The 18,090-nt window shown below is 37.2% G+C and overlaps 1 protein-coding gene across 14 annotated transcripts in view; it reads left to right on the plus strand.

Moving 5' to 3' along the window:
- The window catches only part of PTPRM (protein tyrosine phosphatase receptor type M), a 529,398-nt gene that overhangs the window by 205,303 nt on the left and 306,005 nt on the right, over positions 1-18,090 (plus strand). For all 14 annotated transcript variants that reach the window (XM_060775055.2, XM_060775057.2, XM_060775056.2 and 11 more), the window contains exon 6: positions 14,025-14,199. In XM_060775055.2, coding sequence (XP_060631038.2) covers positions 14,025-14,199 — 175 coding nt within the window. The remainder of the gene's footprint in view (positions 1-14,024; positions 14,200-18,090) is intronic.

Genomic DNA, 18,090 nt, shown 5'->3' on the forward strand with positions numbered 1-18,090 from the left:
GCTCCGAAGAAGACAACCGGCCACAACACCGTCTTACTACACTCTCCACATGATTCCTATTCTACACAGTAGAATTAATGCAGTTTGACCCCCCCCCCCTTTAACTGCCATGGCTCAATGCTATGCAATCACAGGAGTTGTAGTTTTGCACAGTATTTAGTCGCCTCTGCCAAACAGAGTTGGTGCTTCATCAAACTCTAAATCATAGGATTCCATAGTATTGAGCCATGGTAGTTAAAGTGGGGTCAAACTGCACTGATTCTACAGTGTAGTTGCCCCCACAGACATAGAGATTAGAGATCTTGCGTGTTTCAGCCTTCAGATTCTCAGGATATCCAGTGAGGCTTCAGTTTGTTGTCTTCTCTTCTTACATAGAAGACTTCCTCAGTTTCTTAATTCCAAGCAACTGCTGGCCAGCTTCCTGGATCATGGTAAAAGTACTATGGGAGGACAACAACTTTCAGGCATTTTGGCCAAGTTATTTCAGTCTTTGTCAACAGCAGCATGTTATTGGGTTATGATAAAGATATAGCAAGGAAATGAACATGTTGTTTAATTGAAATCATCATCCTTTATCATCAACACTGGTATTATTTTTATTGTATCCACTCTAAGAATTCGTGAGGTCTTCCAAGATATGTCTTCTACGATAACCTTTCTTAGAAGCAAACCCTAGAATTCTCTGAAGACCTAGAAAATTTCTAGAGAGCAAGTATTTTGTCAGATGCAGAGAAGTGAAATTGCAGATATTGCTTGAAAGATTTCTTCCCATGTACTAACAACCCAGAATTTAATATATACTGGTGAGAGGTCTTCTCTTGTAATGTGGGTTACCAATAGAGCAATCATATGTGGCAAGGCATTCTCGCAGTGTCATACTTGTGTTCAAACCCCCTTCTGATAGAGATCTTTCATTTTTACAATTTGAAATCCATTCAGTTATGCATGCTTTAATGAAATAGCAAGCTAATGTTCATGTTTAGCTGCTTAGCCATACTTAAAAGCCCATTGTATTCCATTGTATTACTGTGATATTAAATTATAATTTTAATAATATTGTGCATTCCATTTTAGGTAAGTTGTTATCTTTTTTTTTTGAGAAAGTGTGTGTGGTATATATATTAATGAAGCAAATAATGTAAGCATTTTAAACATGTATTTGTATTATACTATTAGCCTGGTGAGAGTTTTGTCTATAGCTCCCTAATTTAGTCTTCATAACACAGTCACTTGGTCTCTAAGGCATCACTCCTCTGTATCCCACTGCTATTCTTTTAATCTCCTTTTCAGAGACCTAATTCCCAGTGGTTTGTACTATTCTAGCAATTTTGTGTATGCTTATTAAAACTCTTGTGCCGGTTTTTGACTTTGAATACATGGATGCAGGTAAAAGCAAGAAGCAGGAGTGATGTTCAGTAAGAAGGACATATCTAATTTTCCTCCACGAAAAAGAATTTAGAAATGGAATTAGCCCAAGAGAGATGATAAAATGTCATGAAGGATACTGCTGTTAAAAACCTTTAGAGATGATGGAACAATAATGTATGAAACAATATTTTAGGTTTACAGTGCAGGTTTGTCTTTGTAAATATGGAGCCCACTCTAGGGTCCTATTAATTTGCAGATTATAGCTGGATTAAACTTTAATGAGAAGGAATTTTGTTTTTGTTGCATCTAATGTTATCAACATCAACATTAAAATTTTATTTATTTATTATATTAAAAGCAGTGCATAAATCAGTATAAAACTGATAAAAGGCGCACAAGTGGCTAAATATCTTTTGACCAAAAATGGGTGACATCAACCGCATTGTCTGTAACCTCCAACAATTCTTCCTCTGTACATGAGGCAGTACATTGCAAACAAGCGAAGTTGTCTGTTCTGCACCACAGTCGCACAAGGCAGAGGATTCTTTTAGGTAGTGCCATTTTGCCAGGTTGTCTTTTGACCTGCCACTCCATTTCTGAGTCTGTTCAGGGCCTTCCAATTTTGCCCCTGGAGGGGCAAACCTTCCCAGATAATTTTCAGATAACTTCCCAGTTAACTTTGGCCTTGATTTTCGCAGGTAACTTTCAATTTCCTGTTGGCTTCATAGTTTCGTAGGTGGAAAGCACATGCTTGTGTTTTGGTAGGGTTAGTCTTCAGGTGGTTATCTTTGCAGTAGCTGAAGAGAACTTTCAAGGCATTAGTAAACTGGGTTTTGACTCTTTCAAAGTCTTTTGCTTGTGTTGTTAGGCCAAGGTCATCAGCATATATAAAGCTCTTTGTGAGAGGTGGCTGTAGCTGTTCATCAGTAAAGGTGTTAAACAAGATGCAAGAATGCTGCCTTGGGGTAAACCATTCTTTTTCCTCCTCCGTCTTTTCCTGCCTTGAAACTACGTTTTTCTAGGATGGTCCTGTCCTTTTAATGGTTGTGAAGAAAATGAATCTCAATAGGTATCCACGGCTGTATGAAAAGCAACAATTTCTAAAACCATCTCAAATTTTCAAATCTGGCAACATTATGATCTTTAGTGATGCTAAATGAAACATAATAAGCTTGTCACAAGTTGGCTGCCTTTACCGTTAACCGATACATATTAAAATTGAATGTGGCAAATAAAATATGACAAATTACAATAGGCTTAGCTATCACAGTAATAGTAATCATCTCATGAAAATAGTAATTAGATTTTCCTCCACAATTGATCTTCACTGAGGTGTCCTATAAGACATCTTATGTGATCAGTGCAATGTACGTAGGCAAACCGTTTTCAGTATAAAGTTATCTCAAAATATGACAGAATGTCTTTTAAGTATATCAAATACCACAGTCTAAAAACCAGTTATGTTGTAATAATTACTTGTAAGGCAGCATAATCAAATTTTCTTCAGGGAAATTCTACTGAAATTTGAGCTTTCAGATCTTGCACATGACCATATGAAAATAAATCCCATTTAAGTAAATGCATCTCTGAACAGGTCTCCAAAGAATGTTTAACTTCATCGTTTCCTGTTTTCACTGATTGGAGAACTAGACTGTGCTTGATTGAGACTTGTAATCATTTATAGTTGTTTTCAGTGTGTTCTTCTTAGTCTGAAAGTCAAATGACTTTTCAGAGCAATTCGACCTAAAGAGCCAATTCTGTAGTCTTCATTAAAATGTATTTCTTGAGTAGATGTCAGTTAAGCATATATAGTTTGCATATTCAAATTGTAACACTTACACTTTATTGTTAAACTACATTTTAGATGAACAAATTTTAAACTTCCATTCATCCATAGTTTTTGTGGAATGAATAAAATGGGACACTTACTGTTTATGTTAGTTGGATGCAGGCTAGTTCTGTGTAGGGATGCCAAACTGAAATCTGGAGAAGGCTTAATGATTGTGTAGAACAGCATTTCTCAACCTGGTGGTCAGAACCTCTGGAGAGGTCACCAGGGGGGTGGCAGAAGGATTGCCAAAGACCATCAGAAAAAACAGTGTTTTCTGTTGGTCATGGGGGTTCTGTGTGTAAAATTTGGCCCAATTCTATCATTGGTGGGGTTCAGAATGCTCTTTGATTGTAGGTGAACGATAAATCTCAGTTGTTACAACTCCCAAATGTCAAGGTCTATTGTCCCCAAACTCCTTCACTGTTCACATATTTGGCATATTGAGTATTCGTGCCAAGTTTGGTTCAGATCTATCATTGGTTGAATCCACAGTGCTCTCTGGATGTAGATGAACTACAACTCCAAAACTCAAGGTCAGTGCCCACCAAATGAGAAAATCCCCACCCAATCCCACCAGTATTTAAATTTGGGCATATCGGGTATTTGTGCCCAATTTGGTCCAGTGAATGAAGATACATCCTGCATATCAGATATTTACATTACGATTCATAACAGTAGCACAATTTCAGTTATGAAGTAGCAACGAAAATAATTTTATGGTTGGGGGTCACTACAGTATGAAGAACAGTATTAAGGGGTTATGACATTAGGAAGGTTGAGAACCACTGGTGTAGAAGGAAAGAATTCAGCAGTTGCTGCTTATCATGTTACCACAAAGCAAGCAGCCCTTGCTATAATTTTCTCTTCTACACAACTATTAAAGCTACATAACCGTAGGTCTCTCTCGATATCAGAATTGATATTTACATAGAAAGAAAAAATCCCCCTCTTTCCATTGGTCTTCTTCCTGTGCCATTCAAACTCCATATCAAATCCAATAAAAAGACCACAGTTTTCCTACTTAACAAAAATAATGGGAATGTGCATAGTGGAAGCTGTGCATGTTTTCAAGTACAGTGTGTTTTATATGGTAACTGTTCAGGAAAGGGTTGCTTAACTATCACATCATCATCCTTAAGAATAAATAGTTGTTGGAATCTCATAAACAACTGATCATCAGGAGTTCACGTGGGCCTTCACCAGTTTTTATTACAATTTCTATATCTGTGTATATTTCTAGTTTCTTTGCTTTGGTAGAAATGCAGTGATCTGTTTTCAGTTAAACTGGGTTTTAAAAAACTTTTCCAGAGCAAAGCTACCATGTCAAAAACCTCAAAGATGGTGAAAATGTGCAATTGCCTTTCATTCTTTTTATCTTCTTAGACCACATTCTTTTGAGTCAAAACAGGGTTGTTAAAGACTCAAGGCAGTCTTGTGTTTCAACTTTGCTGTTGTATATTTGAAATTCTTCCCTTCTGTATAATAATGAACTAAGTCTTTTATGAAAAAGCATTCCACTGTCACCTTTCCCCATGGTTTTATTATCTGCAGAGCTTTCTTAAAATGTGTGTTTGAGAGGGAGGAAGATTCCTACCCTATTAATGGAAACTCAGTATAAATGACTGTAGAAACAAAATTCAGAAAGTCATCCAACATAGCAGGCCCCTAGCCAGGATTTCGATTCGGGAGGGTGGGGGGCTGAGTTTGTTTCAGGGCGGCTGAGTCTGAGTGAAAGAGGGTCTACCCTAGCAAACCTTTTGTATCGTTACCCCAATACCCCTATGCATATGGGATATATTGAGTATGGTGATCAGATCATGATATGAATAAACTTAACAGTTTAAATAATGCACCAGTAAGGCCTTTTAGCGAACCACCATGAGAATGGTGGGCTACATGCCTGCAACATAGATATCTCCAACATAGATATCTCCTCATTTGTTTGAAGCAAATTTTACAAAGCGGATATAGAAGCAAAATGTTTTTGTTAACACTGATTGGTATCAACATAGTTAACAAAATATCCTGTGTTTTGTGATAAAAGGAATAGCTTGATGTTGTAATTCTTCATGAAACCAAGAGGTGCATCATAGTTTATAAGATAATGATCCATAATTTAGCTCACAAATAGGAATCTTTTTGCCCATTGTAATTCTGAGCACCCATTAAATATTGCAGTGTAAATTTTAATTAACAAATATGATTACTCATCTGTTTGGTGTATATATAGAGACAGACTTTTACTTCCGGAACATCTATATTCATTATCTATTTCAAATAGGAAAAAGAAAGGGCAAAATCCAGACACATGCATATCTTATAATGCTACAATGACATGACAGTCTATCATATTTTAGGTTGTTGTTGTTGTTGTTATAATTATTACCAGCACTCTGACACATGTGCTTAGAAAGATGTGCACCAGTGTACTAATTTCCCATTATTTTGATTAAGACAACAATGAATTGCATTGTGATCCAGAAAGCTTAAAATAAATGTTTATCTAAGAAGGACCTAAGAAATAAAGTGTGCAAATATTATGGTATAATTTTAATCTTTTAAGGTAAGTGGTTAAACAAGGTGAAAATAGAATAGGGCTGAGAATTGCGGTATATAAGCGTAGTAAATAAATAAATAAATAAATATATTAACAACAACAATAACAACAACAATTATTTATTTATTATCCGCTTCTCCTTGCAGCTTAAGGCAGGGTACAACATAGTTAAAAAGTTGAACAAAGCATCATCCACATGCATAAAACTAATACACATAGGTAAAATGCAGCTTAAAGTTTACCAATAAATGCAAAATAAAATTGACTGTTAAGCCTTCTAAAAGAGACAGGTCTTAGGTTATGTCTTAAATGCTGACAGCTGATTTAGCTGTTGGTGCACTTCTGGCAGGTCATTCCACAGTCTTGGGGTGACCAACAAAAAGGTCCTCTTGGAAATGTCCACCAGTCGTGTTCTGGCAGGCTAGAGAACGCTTTCCAGAGGACCTATGTGTGCAGGTCAGATTGTACAGGAGAAGGCCATCCTGTAGATAACCTGAATCCAAACCATGTAGGACTTAAAAGGTCAAAACCAACATTTGTACTTTTCCTAGAAACTAATTGGCAACAAATGGAGTGACTTTAATATAGGTATAATATACCAAATCCTGGATGTTCCCGTAACTAGCCTGGCTGCTGTGTTTTCAACTAATTGGAATTTCTGAACTTGGTACAAAAGTAGCTCAGTGTAAAGAACATCACATAAGTCCAATCTTGAAGTTACCAGTTCATGCACTAGCATATTTAGGTCTTCTAATTCCATCAGGTGTAGAAATTGGCAATGGCACTCAATCCAGCCCTTCTTTTAATTCAGTAATCCCCCATCTTCCAGTGCTACAGAGGAGATTGCCTGCTCTGCACCTTGCTTTGTCTCTTGCTTTGCTTATTTGTTTATTTGCTTACTTACTGTATTTGTATACTGCCTTTCTCAGCTCGTAGGCGACACGAGGGGGTTTACAGGCAACAATTCAATGCCTACAATATAATATATATATTATATTAATATATAATATAAAACCACAACAATCAATAAAACAAAAAATCATTAGCATCTCCTTGTTTAAAACATTGTCCAGTCCATCATCTAGTCATTTCATTTTCCTATGTCAGTTACTCTACATTTGCAAATGCTTGCTCAAAATGCCGTGTCTTGACTTTTTTTCCGAAATGTTAAAATGGAGGGGGGGGGGGGCGATCTAATATCCCTAGGGAGAGTGTTCCATAGCCAAGGGACCACTACTGAGAAGGCCCTGTCTCTCGTCCCTGCCAAATGTACTTGTGACAAAGGTGGGATTGAGAACAGGGTCTCCCCAGATGATCATAAGGTCCTAGATAGTTCATAAGGGGAAATGCGTTTGGGCAGGTAAGTTTTTGTTCCCTTCTACATACTCAACAGCAGAATGAGCCAAGAGACACTACTCTCTCCTTTAAAACTGCCTCCAGACTTTCTCAAGAGCTGCCAGATATGGCCAGATACCTTCCCAGTTGTACTCCCCAACATTGGGGGAAGAGGAGAACAAGGAGACAGTTACAAGGTTCATTCTCCTTTACAGTACACAGACCCACTAAAAGATGGTTTTGAGCCAGGAAAAAAAAGTGTGGCCACTAAAAGCATTGTGCAAAGCAATATCTAAGTACAATACAGACAACCATACTCAAAAATTACCTATGGATTATGATTATCAGTACAGTACTATTGTAATTGCAACCACTGACTCACTCTTTCAGTCCTTTTAAATTATACATTACCATCACTCATTAATTGAATGCATGGCTGAAAGAGCAGACCATGTGTTTAATATAGAGCACTATATAATAATCTAGAATGCTGGAAAGAGTGGATCATTGAATAGCAAGATATCAAAAAATGAGAAACATCTGTATAGAAAGGTATTTTAAAAACATAAACACAATACTTAGAATAATATCTCAAACTCAGTCAGAGAAATAAAAATGCAAGTGTCTTAACTTACTAACATTTTTAGGGAAATGCTTTGTGACAGATTAAGCCTAAACTTAACTCTCAAAAATTGCTGCTAATGGAGGGTGCAATCAACATCCAATTTAAGTCAGTGGAAACGCTACCATTGGGTTTTATAGCTTTGAATTGCACTCTTATACTAATTGGATAAGTGGCTGAGAAAAATGTAATAAATCAGTTACTGGGATCCACTACAATAGGAATATTTCCAAAGGTACTTAATTTGCTGTAATTTATGATCTAATAATCCACAATGAGGACAGCTGCAAGATACAGTTATGCAGATTAACAGAAGGAATGCAAAATAGGTTTAACACAAGCAGCCTGCGTATTACAAAAAACAGAATGGAAAGAAAGACAAGTGCTAAAGAATTTAAGAATGAATCACAGGGTTCAAGTTGGTGGAAACTCTAGAATAATTCATTTGGGAAAATGTAGTGCTACCAAAGAGTATAGGAGAGCTAAGTAAAATTGATTTGTGTTTTGTTAATATCTCTGACCAAGAGTTACAAAAAAAAAAAAATGGCCTCACACCGGTAGAAGGTTCCATCCTGTAAACACTTACTGAGTTGGAAAACACCTCCTTTAAAATTTTAAAATAGCAGAAGTCAAGGCTTGAGTTTTTTGTAATTTAGTAGGCGTCACAAAGTGGGCACAAACTGAAAAGTTACTGGAAATACTGCAAGGGAAGCATCTGTTATTGATATATATTATGACAGAGACGTAAGTCAAAAACAACTTTAGTGAAGGAAAAAAGTCCTACTAGTAGAGTTTTGTTGGCTTTTCCCATTGCAGAAGCAGTAGCACATTTGTTCATGTTATGGTCCTTAGTCATGCAAAATAAGATGGAAATGCTACATCGTGTATTCACAATTGTATTTCCCCACCTGTTGTTTGCGTGTTTAGAGAATTAGGGCAAATACACCATTTAAAAAAAACACACACACACAGAGCAAAGCACACCTAATTAAAAACACTTCCTTTGCATGCTTTAGAGCAGACCAAAGTTATATACCATTCATATTTCGTATTGAAATATAATTATTCCAGTTGAGACAATAATATGTTTTAGAAATAACGTTGTGCAAAGGTTGCTTCACTGGTTAGTAGAAGTACTAATATATGCACATGTAATAAGCAGAACATAATCATAGTACATTATTCTCACCTCTAAGGAACATAATTGTTTTGGTTCTGAAAATAATTCTGGGAAGGCATTATAAAAATCAAATCATGGAGCAATTTGTTGATGGTATTCCCAATTTTGAAAAGTTAGTAGATAGCTAGAAGTAGTACTCTTCTTGAGATATGTGTGTGTGTGTGTGTGTGTGTGTGTATGTATATGTATCTATACACATACATACAATGGAAAGGAAGATAAAGCACTTTTATTATATTTATTAGGCCTGTGTGATCAATGAAAAATAAATGAACACAGGTTTTACCCCACCAAAACTTTCAGGATGGAGGAAGAGGAGGTGGCTCAAGGTGGTAAGCAGAATTATGGGAAATGAAGTTTGGGAAGGTGAGAACCTTTATGGCAGAGAATTCAAAAGGCCCCACCTAAACTACATTTCCCAGAATTCTGATCACTTCTTGCATTAAAGCGCTTGGGTTTTCCCCTTCCAAGTTGGAGAAGTTCCTCATAAAACTCAGGTGCTTCATTGCCTCCATGTCATCAGTGTCAGAAAATTCAAACTTAATTTCCCAGAATTCTGCTCACTTCCTGCATTAAAGCCTCAATGTAAATGTGGTCGCTGCCGCTCTCTCTGGGCCAACCATGTGCTGGAGGGGCTTCTTCCTTGCCCGATCATCCATCCAGTCATCCCCCCCTCCACTGTCCTCTTTGGGAAAAGAGCAGGGCGCCTTCTTCCACTCTGGCCTCACCATCCTCCTCAGGACCCTTTGGGGGAAACCAAACCCAGCCCTCTTAGGGAGAAGCGGTGCCCGCATTGGAGACCTGGAGCCATTTATAAGACTTACTTAACTCATCCAAAAGTTTTAGGTCACTGTTTTGAATCTTAATTCTTTTGCGTGGCTGCCCCTCACATTCCTAAATATTGTTTCTTATGTACAAATCTAATGAATTAGATTTGACTGAGTTAGAAATGAAGATTTGCACAGTCCTAATGTTTATCATTTCTTGAAAGATTCATTTGACTGATCTAACTTTTTCTTATTCTTGCAGAGCAGTTCAGATTTATCTCCTCTCCCAGTATGTATGTATGTATATATATTGGGGGAGGGGGTATCTGAAGCATGCAAATAATGCCTTGAATGACAAGGCAGTAGTATCTTCAGCCTGGCCCAGCTTGTATTGAGCTCACCATTAGACAGTCATATTTCCCCCCACCCTTTTTTTTTTTAAAAAAAAGCAAACATAGTTCTGTAAAAAGGGTGTGCTTGGAAGATTTAATAGTTGATACTTTGAACATTCTGAACAAGATTTGGAATCCCACTACTGTTAGGAAGCTTGGGAACAATAAACCCTTCACCATCTACACCAATATTAAAAGAAACATAAAACAAACTTCTACTCACTTGTGGGTTTGTTATCCTACCATTTTAAATCCTTTTTTTCTGGAAGGGGGCAGTTATAGGTTTTATGGATGGAGTAAATCTCACATTTTAGTTTGTCTTTCCAGTGGCTTGAAGAGATTTCAGGTAAATTTCTATCTAGATCTTTTTTTTAAAATCCAAATATGTTTGGGTTGGAGCATTGACCCAACTGTCGTAGCCGAGTATGATGGTCTTCCAGGGGTAGAATCTTAGTGGTAGGTCTATAAGTGGCTGTAGAGGTCTTTTCTGGATCTGCATGGTTTTTTGCAGTGAGGACAAGTGTTTGCTTGGTGCACCTTTGTCTTGGCACATTTCTCCCTTTCGTCCTCTATTCATGCCTCCTTAAAATCTACAGTGCTGTTGGTAACAGCTGACCTCCAGTAAGAACTCTCAAGTGCCAGGGCTTCCCATTTTTTGGTGTTTACGCCCCCCTTTTTAAAGGTTTGCTTTAAATTTCTCTGGCTCTCCACTAACATTCGATTTTCCATTCTTGAGCTGAGAGTAAAGGGTGGATGGTTGTTAGCTGTCTTGAGTCCCCATGGAGAGAAAGGTGGGCTATAAATGAAAATAAATAATGATTTTAAAATCATATTCAAGTAAGAGAAGTGTCTTGGATCCCAAAAGGATGCATTTGGTAATTTAAGAGTATGTATTTTACTAGAGTGGTCAATAAAATAGAAACACCAGAACATCTTCTGGCAGATGCAGACCATTAATTATAGTCAGCTGAAGAAACTCAACTGAAAACATATTTCTGGGTGCATTATTTCTGTTAGTGACGCAAAGAAGGGTGTATGTTAGAGATGTATGCCATTTACAAATCAATCCTTGTGTAAAATAATCAGGGTTAACCAGCCAATAAGATGGAATTGACCACCATCCCTTCTGTCCAACTCTGTCCGGGTTAGGTGAGACCCAGTTTTACCCTGTGCCCTTGAGATTTATTGACAGCAAGGGACAAAGCCCAGTGCCCTCCATTCCATGGCTGTTAACTTCAACAGTGTTATAAATAGGCTATGCAATAAAAGCACCGGTAAAAGTTGAAGGTTTTCATTAATACTGTACTTATTAAATACATTAATTTTTTGTTATTTACTGCTTAATATGGGGTTACTTTGGCATAATGCTCCTTACAACCTTGGCTTTTCCCTCATGAATTATGTACAAGAGTCAGTTTAATGTTGACATTATTTGGAGCTTTCCAAAAGCTATGAATAGCATGTTAAGTTTACTTTCAACATGTTGATGTCTGAATACCATCATTAACGGACTGAGTTCAGCATTTCCTTAATAGGTTCTATGTTTTGTTTTCTGGTACAAAGGGTAAGGTTTACTCTTTCCACTTCATAAAGTCAGCCTGGTTAGATTTCATTGAAACTTAATTTGTGTTTAAAGACCAGGAGAAAATAGTCAAAGCATATGACAATTGTGATAACCTAGAGAAATTAAGATATGACCACATGTACACTTAAATCTTAACTTTTGTGCTATGTGAAAATTAATACTAAAGGCAAAAACAAGGAAAGCAGAAGTATGTCTTTCTGAATGTATTTATTTATTGTGTCAGAAGCAAATTGAGAATACAGTTATAATGTATAAGGAAACACAAACAAAGTTAAAACTTGGCATTATACTAAATTTCCTTTGACCAGAAAATAGCAACTTCGAGCGTCTCTGGTGTCACTGTGAGAAGGTCCTCCACTGTGCATGTGATAGGGCTCAGACTGCATTGTAGTAAGTGGTCGTGGTTTGCTTTTCTCCGCACTTGCATGTCATGTAGCCCCATTTCTTAAGATTGGCTCAGCATCTCATGGTGTCAGAGCGCAGTCTGTTCAGCACCCTCCAAGTCACCTAGTGTTCTGTGTGCCCAGGACAGAGTTTCTCATCCGACTTCAGCCACTGATTGAGGTTCCGGGTTTCAGCCTGCCAATTTTGGACTCTTGCTTGCTGAGGTGTTCTTGCGAGTTTCTCTGCAGATCTTAGGAAGCTATTTCCTGATTTAAGGCATTGTCTTGCTGGCTGATATCCTAACAGGGGATCAGTGTATCAGATCATTAGATTCTAGCACTTAGTTTTTAAAAAGTAACTTGAAGCAACTATTCTAGCTATATTTGAGAATGTAAGTAATTACTCTTAAAATGCAGTTGTATAGCAACTATGTTTTGTGAAGGTGAGGACTGTAAATATTATTAGTTACTTTTAAAAAAATGTAGATATACTGTATAGAGAATGTCCCAGGTACAGTAACTCTATAGAATCAATGCAGTTTTATACTTTACCATGGCACAATACTATGTATGATTTGTAGTTTGATGAGGCACCAGCACTCTTTGACAGAGAAAGCTCAAGAACTTTTAAAACTTCAACTTCTATGTTTCCACAGCTTTGAGACCTGGCAAAGTGGTGTCAAACTACATTAATTCTACAGTGTAGACGTACTCTTTACTGTTTTGCATGCCGCTAGCAAAACACTGACGACATGAAGAAAGGATAGTAGATACCATCTGTAATACATCTTTTCTAGATTTATGCAGTGCATGAGAGACTAAGTCTGAGGAATTGTTCAGAAATGACAGCTGGTGCAAAATATAACAGAACAATTACTAATTGCTGCCTGATGTATGAAATACATCTTGTGGGCATTGATGTGTTTAAAAGGCTTCCTGCTCAATTTTGAGCTGAATGTACAATGCTGGTTTAATTGATGACGTCCTTAGTGGCATGAGACTAGGCTACTGAGAGGACCGTTTCTCCAGTATGGATGTATCAAGATGTTAAGGTGAACATCCCAGGCTCCGTTCACTTTTAGAAATAAGGGCCTTTTCTGTTGTGGCACACCATCTGTGCAAGGCTCATCCTTCTGAGATGTAGCTTTTTCTGTCTTTGGTTTGCTTCTGAGGCAAAGTGAAAATCCATTGATTTCGCCAAGAATTTAAATGTGCAGTGATGTATTTTATTTCTCTACCAAACACTTCTTTTGTGGTTTTTTTATGGTTTATTGTTTTAATTGCCATGTCCTATTGCATGAGAAGCCACTCTTGAGAAAGAAAATCCTATATACACATATATGACTATAAAATGGAGGATATCTCAGATGTTCACAGATTTATCACTTGGACCAAAAGCACACTGCCTCTTAGGAAGACCTTTCTTGCAATGCTTTGGGCCTAATAAATCACTTCTGTGTACATGCAAGAGGGCACTTCTCCCAGGCATCCTTGTATAGGTGCTCTCCCTTCCTTTTCTTTTTTTATAATACCTGTAGATAATCGTACATATTAATCTGTTCTCTTCAAAGCCAGTCTGGTAATTGCCACATTTTTCATTTTCTGAGACAAGAGATCTACAAACATTTTTATGCAAAGATAAAAGCTGGGACAAAACAGTTTTCCAAGTCAAAAGGAAGTGGTGGCGTAGGTTTTAGAACTGTTCAGATTCTTTGTTTTAATAAAGCTAATTTGTTCTGTAGTGCAAGAACAAATTATAAAAGCATACTTCCATCATTTCTTTGTTTAATACAAGATCTGCAGTGACTTAAAAGAAGTGCTGGATATTTTAGATGTGTGTTAATTAATTGTTTCATCCAAACTGAAAATAAGTATTATATGTGCTAATTTAGATGTCAGATTTAATTTAAATCCTATTGAAAAGTGTTTGACGAACGCAGCATCTTTTCAGTTGCATTTTCTTTAAAAAAATTAAAACTGAGTTCTTCATTTGTTTTTCATCAGGGTCTGCTTGTACGAGATGCACCTCTGAAGGACATGAAAATTTTTAATGATCGGCGATTTGTAGCTTCCTTCAGTGTGGTGAATGCTACCAAGCGGGATACTGGCAATTATCGCTGTATGATTCGCACAGAAGGAGGAGTCGGAGTTTCAAATTATGCAGAACTGATTGTGAAAGGTATTTCACTACACCTTTGGCCCACTTTGCACAACATAATAAGCCAGGAAAACAGAAAGGCCCTATAATGCTGGGGACCAGTAAACAGTGATATATGTGATTTCTGTTTTAATTGGGAGTGGCCAAATGACCTTCAGAATTTTGCTTGTTTATTTTGAACAAGGCCAGAGGCTGTTCTTCTGGCCTTTTCCGTAGTCTGAGGATGAGATGGGAATTATTTTCTCTGTTTTATTTGGAGCGATATTTATTTATTTATTTACTGTTTTTATACTCTGCCTTTCTCAGCCCCATAGGAGACTCAAGGTGACTTGTATATATTGGCAACGATTCAATGCCATGTAGACATACATACATTATAAAATAAGCATATACATTAACACAGTTGTTAAAAACATATCAAACCTTAAAACACTTATTAAAATCATGTTATCCAAAATGATAATCCATAGCCATTCCAAATTGTCATTGCACTATTCTATATTCTCTATTGGGTTAATGACCAAACACTTGATCCCACATCCACATCTTGAAGGTCAGGAAGGAGGGGGCTGATCTGATTTCATTAAGGAGGGAGTTCCATAACTGAGGGCCCACCACTGAGAAGGCCCTTCTCCCGTCCTCACCAACCGCACCTGTGAAGGAGGTGGGAACAATGGCAGGGCCTCCCCCGACAATCTTAACCTTATAGCTGGCTCATAGAGGGAGATACATTCGGACAGGTAAGCTGGCCAAGAACCGTTTAGGGCTTTATAGGCTAAAACCAGCACCTTGAATTGTGCTTAGTAGCAAACTGGCAGCCACTGGAACTGACGTAACAGAAGTGTTGTATGCTCCATGTACTCAGCTCCAGTGAGAAATCTGGCTACCGCTAGAGAAGGAACTGTGATAAACAATGGGGATGATAAATCACAGACGGAAGGCCTTTGGTTTGTTGAGCCATTCCCATTGCAGTTGAGCAGCACATATCAGCATACTGCGTACCCACTGTAATCCTGCAAACTCCTGCCTTACATTGTTGCGGCAGTATCTGCACTAGAATTTATTAATGAAAATTTATTACTTTTGAGCATGATTCAAAGCCCCCAAAGCTTTGAAACAGACATAGAGCACTGTACATATAGATATTGTAATGTTCTTTTCTATGAATTGAAAAATGTTCATTTTCTTGAGGTGTAAAGAACAAGGTGAACCAGGGGAAATAGTCCCTGTGTATATAAAGAAAATGTAATTTAAAACTACTTTTTGGGATATGAAAAGAAATATTTCTATGCTTGCAGGATGCAGTCTAGAAGACGGTATTTATATATAGTTCATAAAATAAATTAATGTTAATTTCTTAATCTCTTTTATGAATGTAATGTACATTCAAGATCAAGATAACTCTTCTTTTGATGCTCATCAAATAAAGTTATTGCAGTATGGGAGACACATTTGCATCTCATATATCCCTAGTGAAATCATACTGTTATGTGCTCCCACTTCCAAAGAGTGAAAAATTCTTGGAGATGAACTACAGGGATTAGTACCCTTTGCTTGACAGCACTAGAGACATATGGTGTCCTTTTAGTATTTATTTTTATTTACAAATACCCAAACGGAGCATATTGGAAGCAAGTAAACACACTTTCAGCCGGCAGTAGATCTCTAGAGAACAGCTTGTGTAGCACAAAGCCCTCCCCAGCTAACTCTGGATAGGAAGTCTCAGAAGGCTGTCTTTCAGAAGTCCAAACCTTTGGGGGATTATTTTTGCTGTTTTTTGCCTTTTCACTGATGACGGTTACCTTCTTTGAACTTCCAATGGATATTTCTTAACAATCAGGAACTGCCATTGATAAAATACCAGCCATAGTCCTAAACCCTTGGCTAGCAGTGTGCTCAATTAACATTGTCAGCTGCCAACAGTGGCAACCATACAACCATATGAGGCAAAGAGACTTCCACAGATTTTTGTCAAACAAAAACTGCGATCTTTCCCTGGCATGATAGTTCAAACAGAAAATGGAGGAAGTGGAAAGCATTTGAAATGCCAAGGGGAAGCATGTAGTCTATTTTCTTTCCTGAGATGTCTATGCTGATAGAAGAAAACATGCAACAGTTCAGAAAAAAGAGTAAACAACATGTTTAGGCTTCTAAACCCAGTTGATTTTCAATATGTATTTTTGATGATGCTTTCAGTTACTGCTGCAAGTGATTAAAACCTGAATATTTTTAGGATGAAGTAGGAATAAATATTCTGGAGGATGTTTCTGTCCAAAACCCACATGTTATTGTTTATTCATTCAGTTTGTGACCTCATGGACCAGCCCATGCCAGAGCTCCCTGACAGCCGTGGCCACCCCAAGCCCCTTCAAAGTCAAGTCAGTCACTTCAAGGATAACATCCATCCATCTTGCCCTTGGTCGGCCCCTCTTCCTTTTTCCTTCCATTTCCCCCCCATCATTGTCTTCTCCAAGCTTTCCTGTCTTTTCCTGTGACCAAAGTACTTCCATCTCATTCTGTGGCTAAAGTACAAACCCGCATATCACAGCAGATTTTTAGAAATGAGGAAGAAAAGAAAATAAGAACAAAATTACAGTCCAATTACGGAGAGATTGAAAGAAAATATCTGCAGACTTGTTTCTTTTAAGTTGTAGCAACATACTGCTGTTGACCTTGACCCTGCCGTGTTTGAACTTATTTATCATGGCATTGTAATATTTGCTCTTATCCACCTCTCTCAGCACGTTTACACTGTGTGCAACGAATAATTGCTTACCCTTAGGGTGTAATCCCATTAGCTACTTGTAGTGTGATGAAGTAATTATGGTAATCCCTGTTGATTGTGCTGTAGCTTTTATGAGACCTCATGCAGGTCATTCCTTGTAACCTGAAAAGCCCGTTTTAAACAGTGTGCTGACCTTGAAACACATTATATTTAAATAACAACATTATGGATTCTTTATAGTCATTTACATTGTTAATAGTAGGCAATTATACAGGATTTACATTTAATTACGTTTCACAGAAAATTACATATTTTCAGAAAAATATATATTCTAAATATATCAGGTTACCAGTAAGTTTTAAAAAAAATCAAAATTTATAGAGTCCTTCCACCCAGATTATTTCTGCTTTTATTAGCAATTGTTAAATTATGAATAGTAATGGTTAAATTAGTATGCATTTTAGAATAATTATTTACATATAAATAGTACTTACATAGAAATTGTGTTTGAATTCAGGGTAATTCTTCTTACTTTGAATAATGATTTACTCAGATAACACAGCATCAAACAGTGGTTTACGATTCTGGCTTGGAAACACGGCTTAATCTAAACCACAGATGATAGCTATTCTTTTGCCTATTAGATGTTGCTGGACTGCAAGTCCCCATGATTCCCTTGGTTTCAAGGCCTGAACTGATTAAAGTTAGTCTAATATTTGGAAGATTAGCAGAACCAGAGTTTGGTGAAATTAAGAACTCTGAGTAATTTAAAAGCAAATTGGAAATAAGCTTTGGTTTCCTCCTTAAGACTCAAAAAAGGAAAATAAAGGGATTAAAAGTGCATACAAATAATGACAACCTCAGTCACATATGAATGCAGCAAAAGAGTTTTCTGAGCAAGCTGACGAGTCTTCAGATGGGGTGGGGGGGCAGGGTGGCTGGACTATAGTTTGAAGAAAACATGAACACATTTCTATGCACACTACACGTATCTTATTTGTAATGCTAAAAACATGGAAAAACAATATAATATTTAAAATGAAGAAATTTTTTAACCAACATAAACTTTACCAGTATTTCAGAGGGAAATGTGGGCCTACTTATGGCTGATGAGATAGTGAAGTTAATTAGGATTGTAGTTTTGTGCCTTCAGGGACCTGACCACATTAAACAATAGTCTTTTTCTG

This window comes from Anolis sagrei, chromosome 4 (assembly GCF_037176765.1).
Source record: "Anolis sagrei isolate rAnoSag1 chromosome 4, rAnoSag1.mat, whole genome shotgun sequence".
Lineage (NCBI taxonomy): Eukaryota > Metazoa > Chordata > Lepidosauria > Squamata > Dactyloidae > Anolis > Anolis sagrei.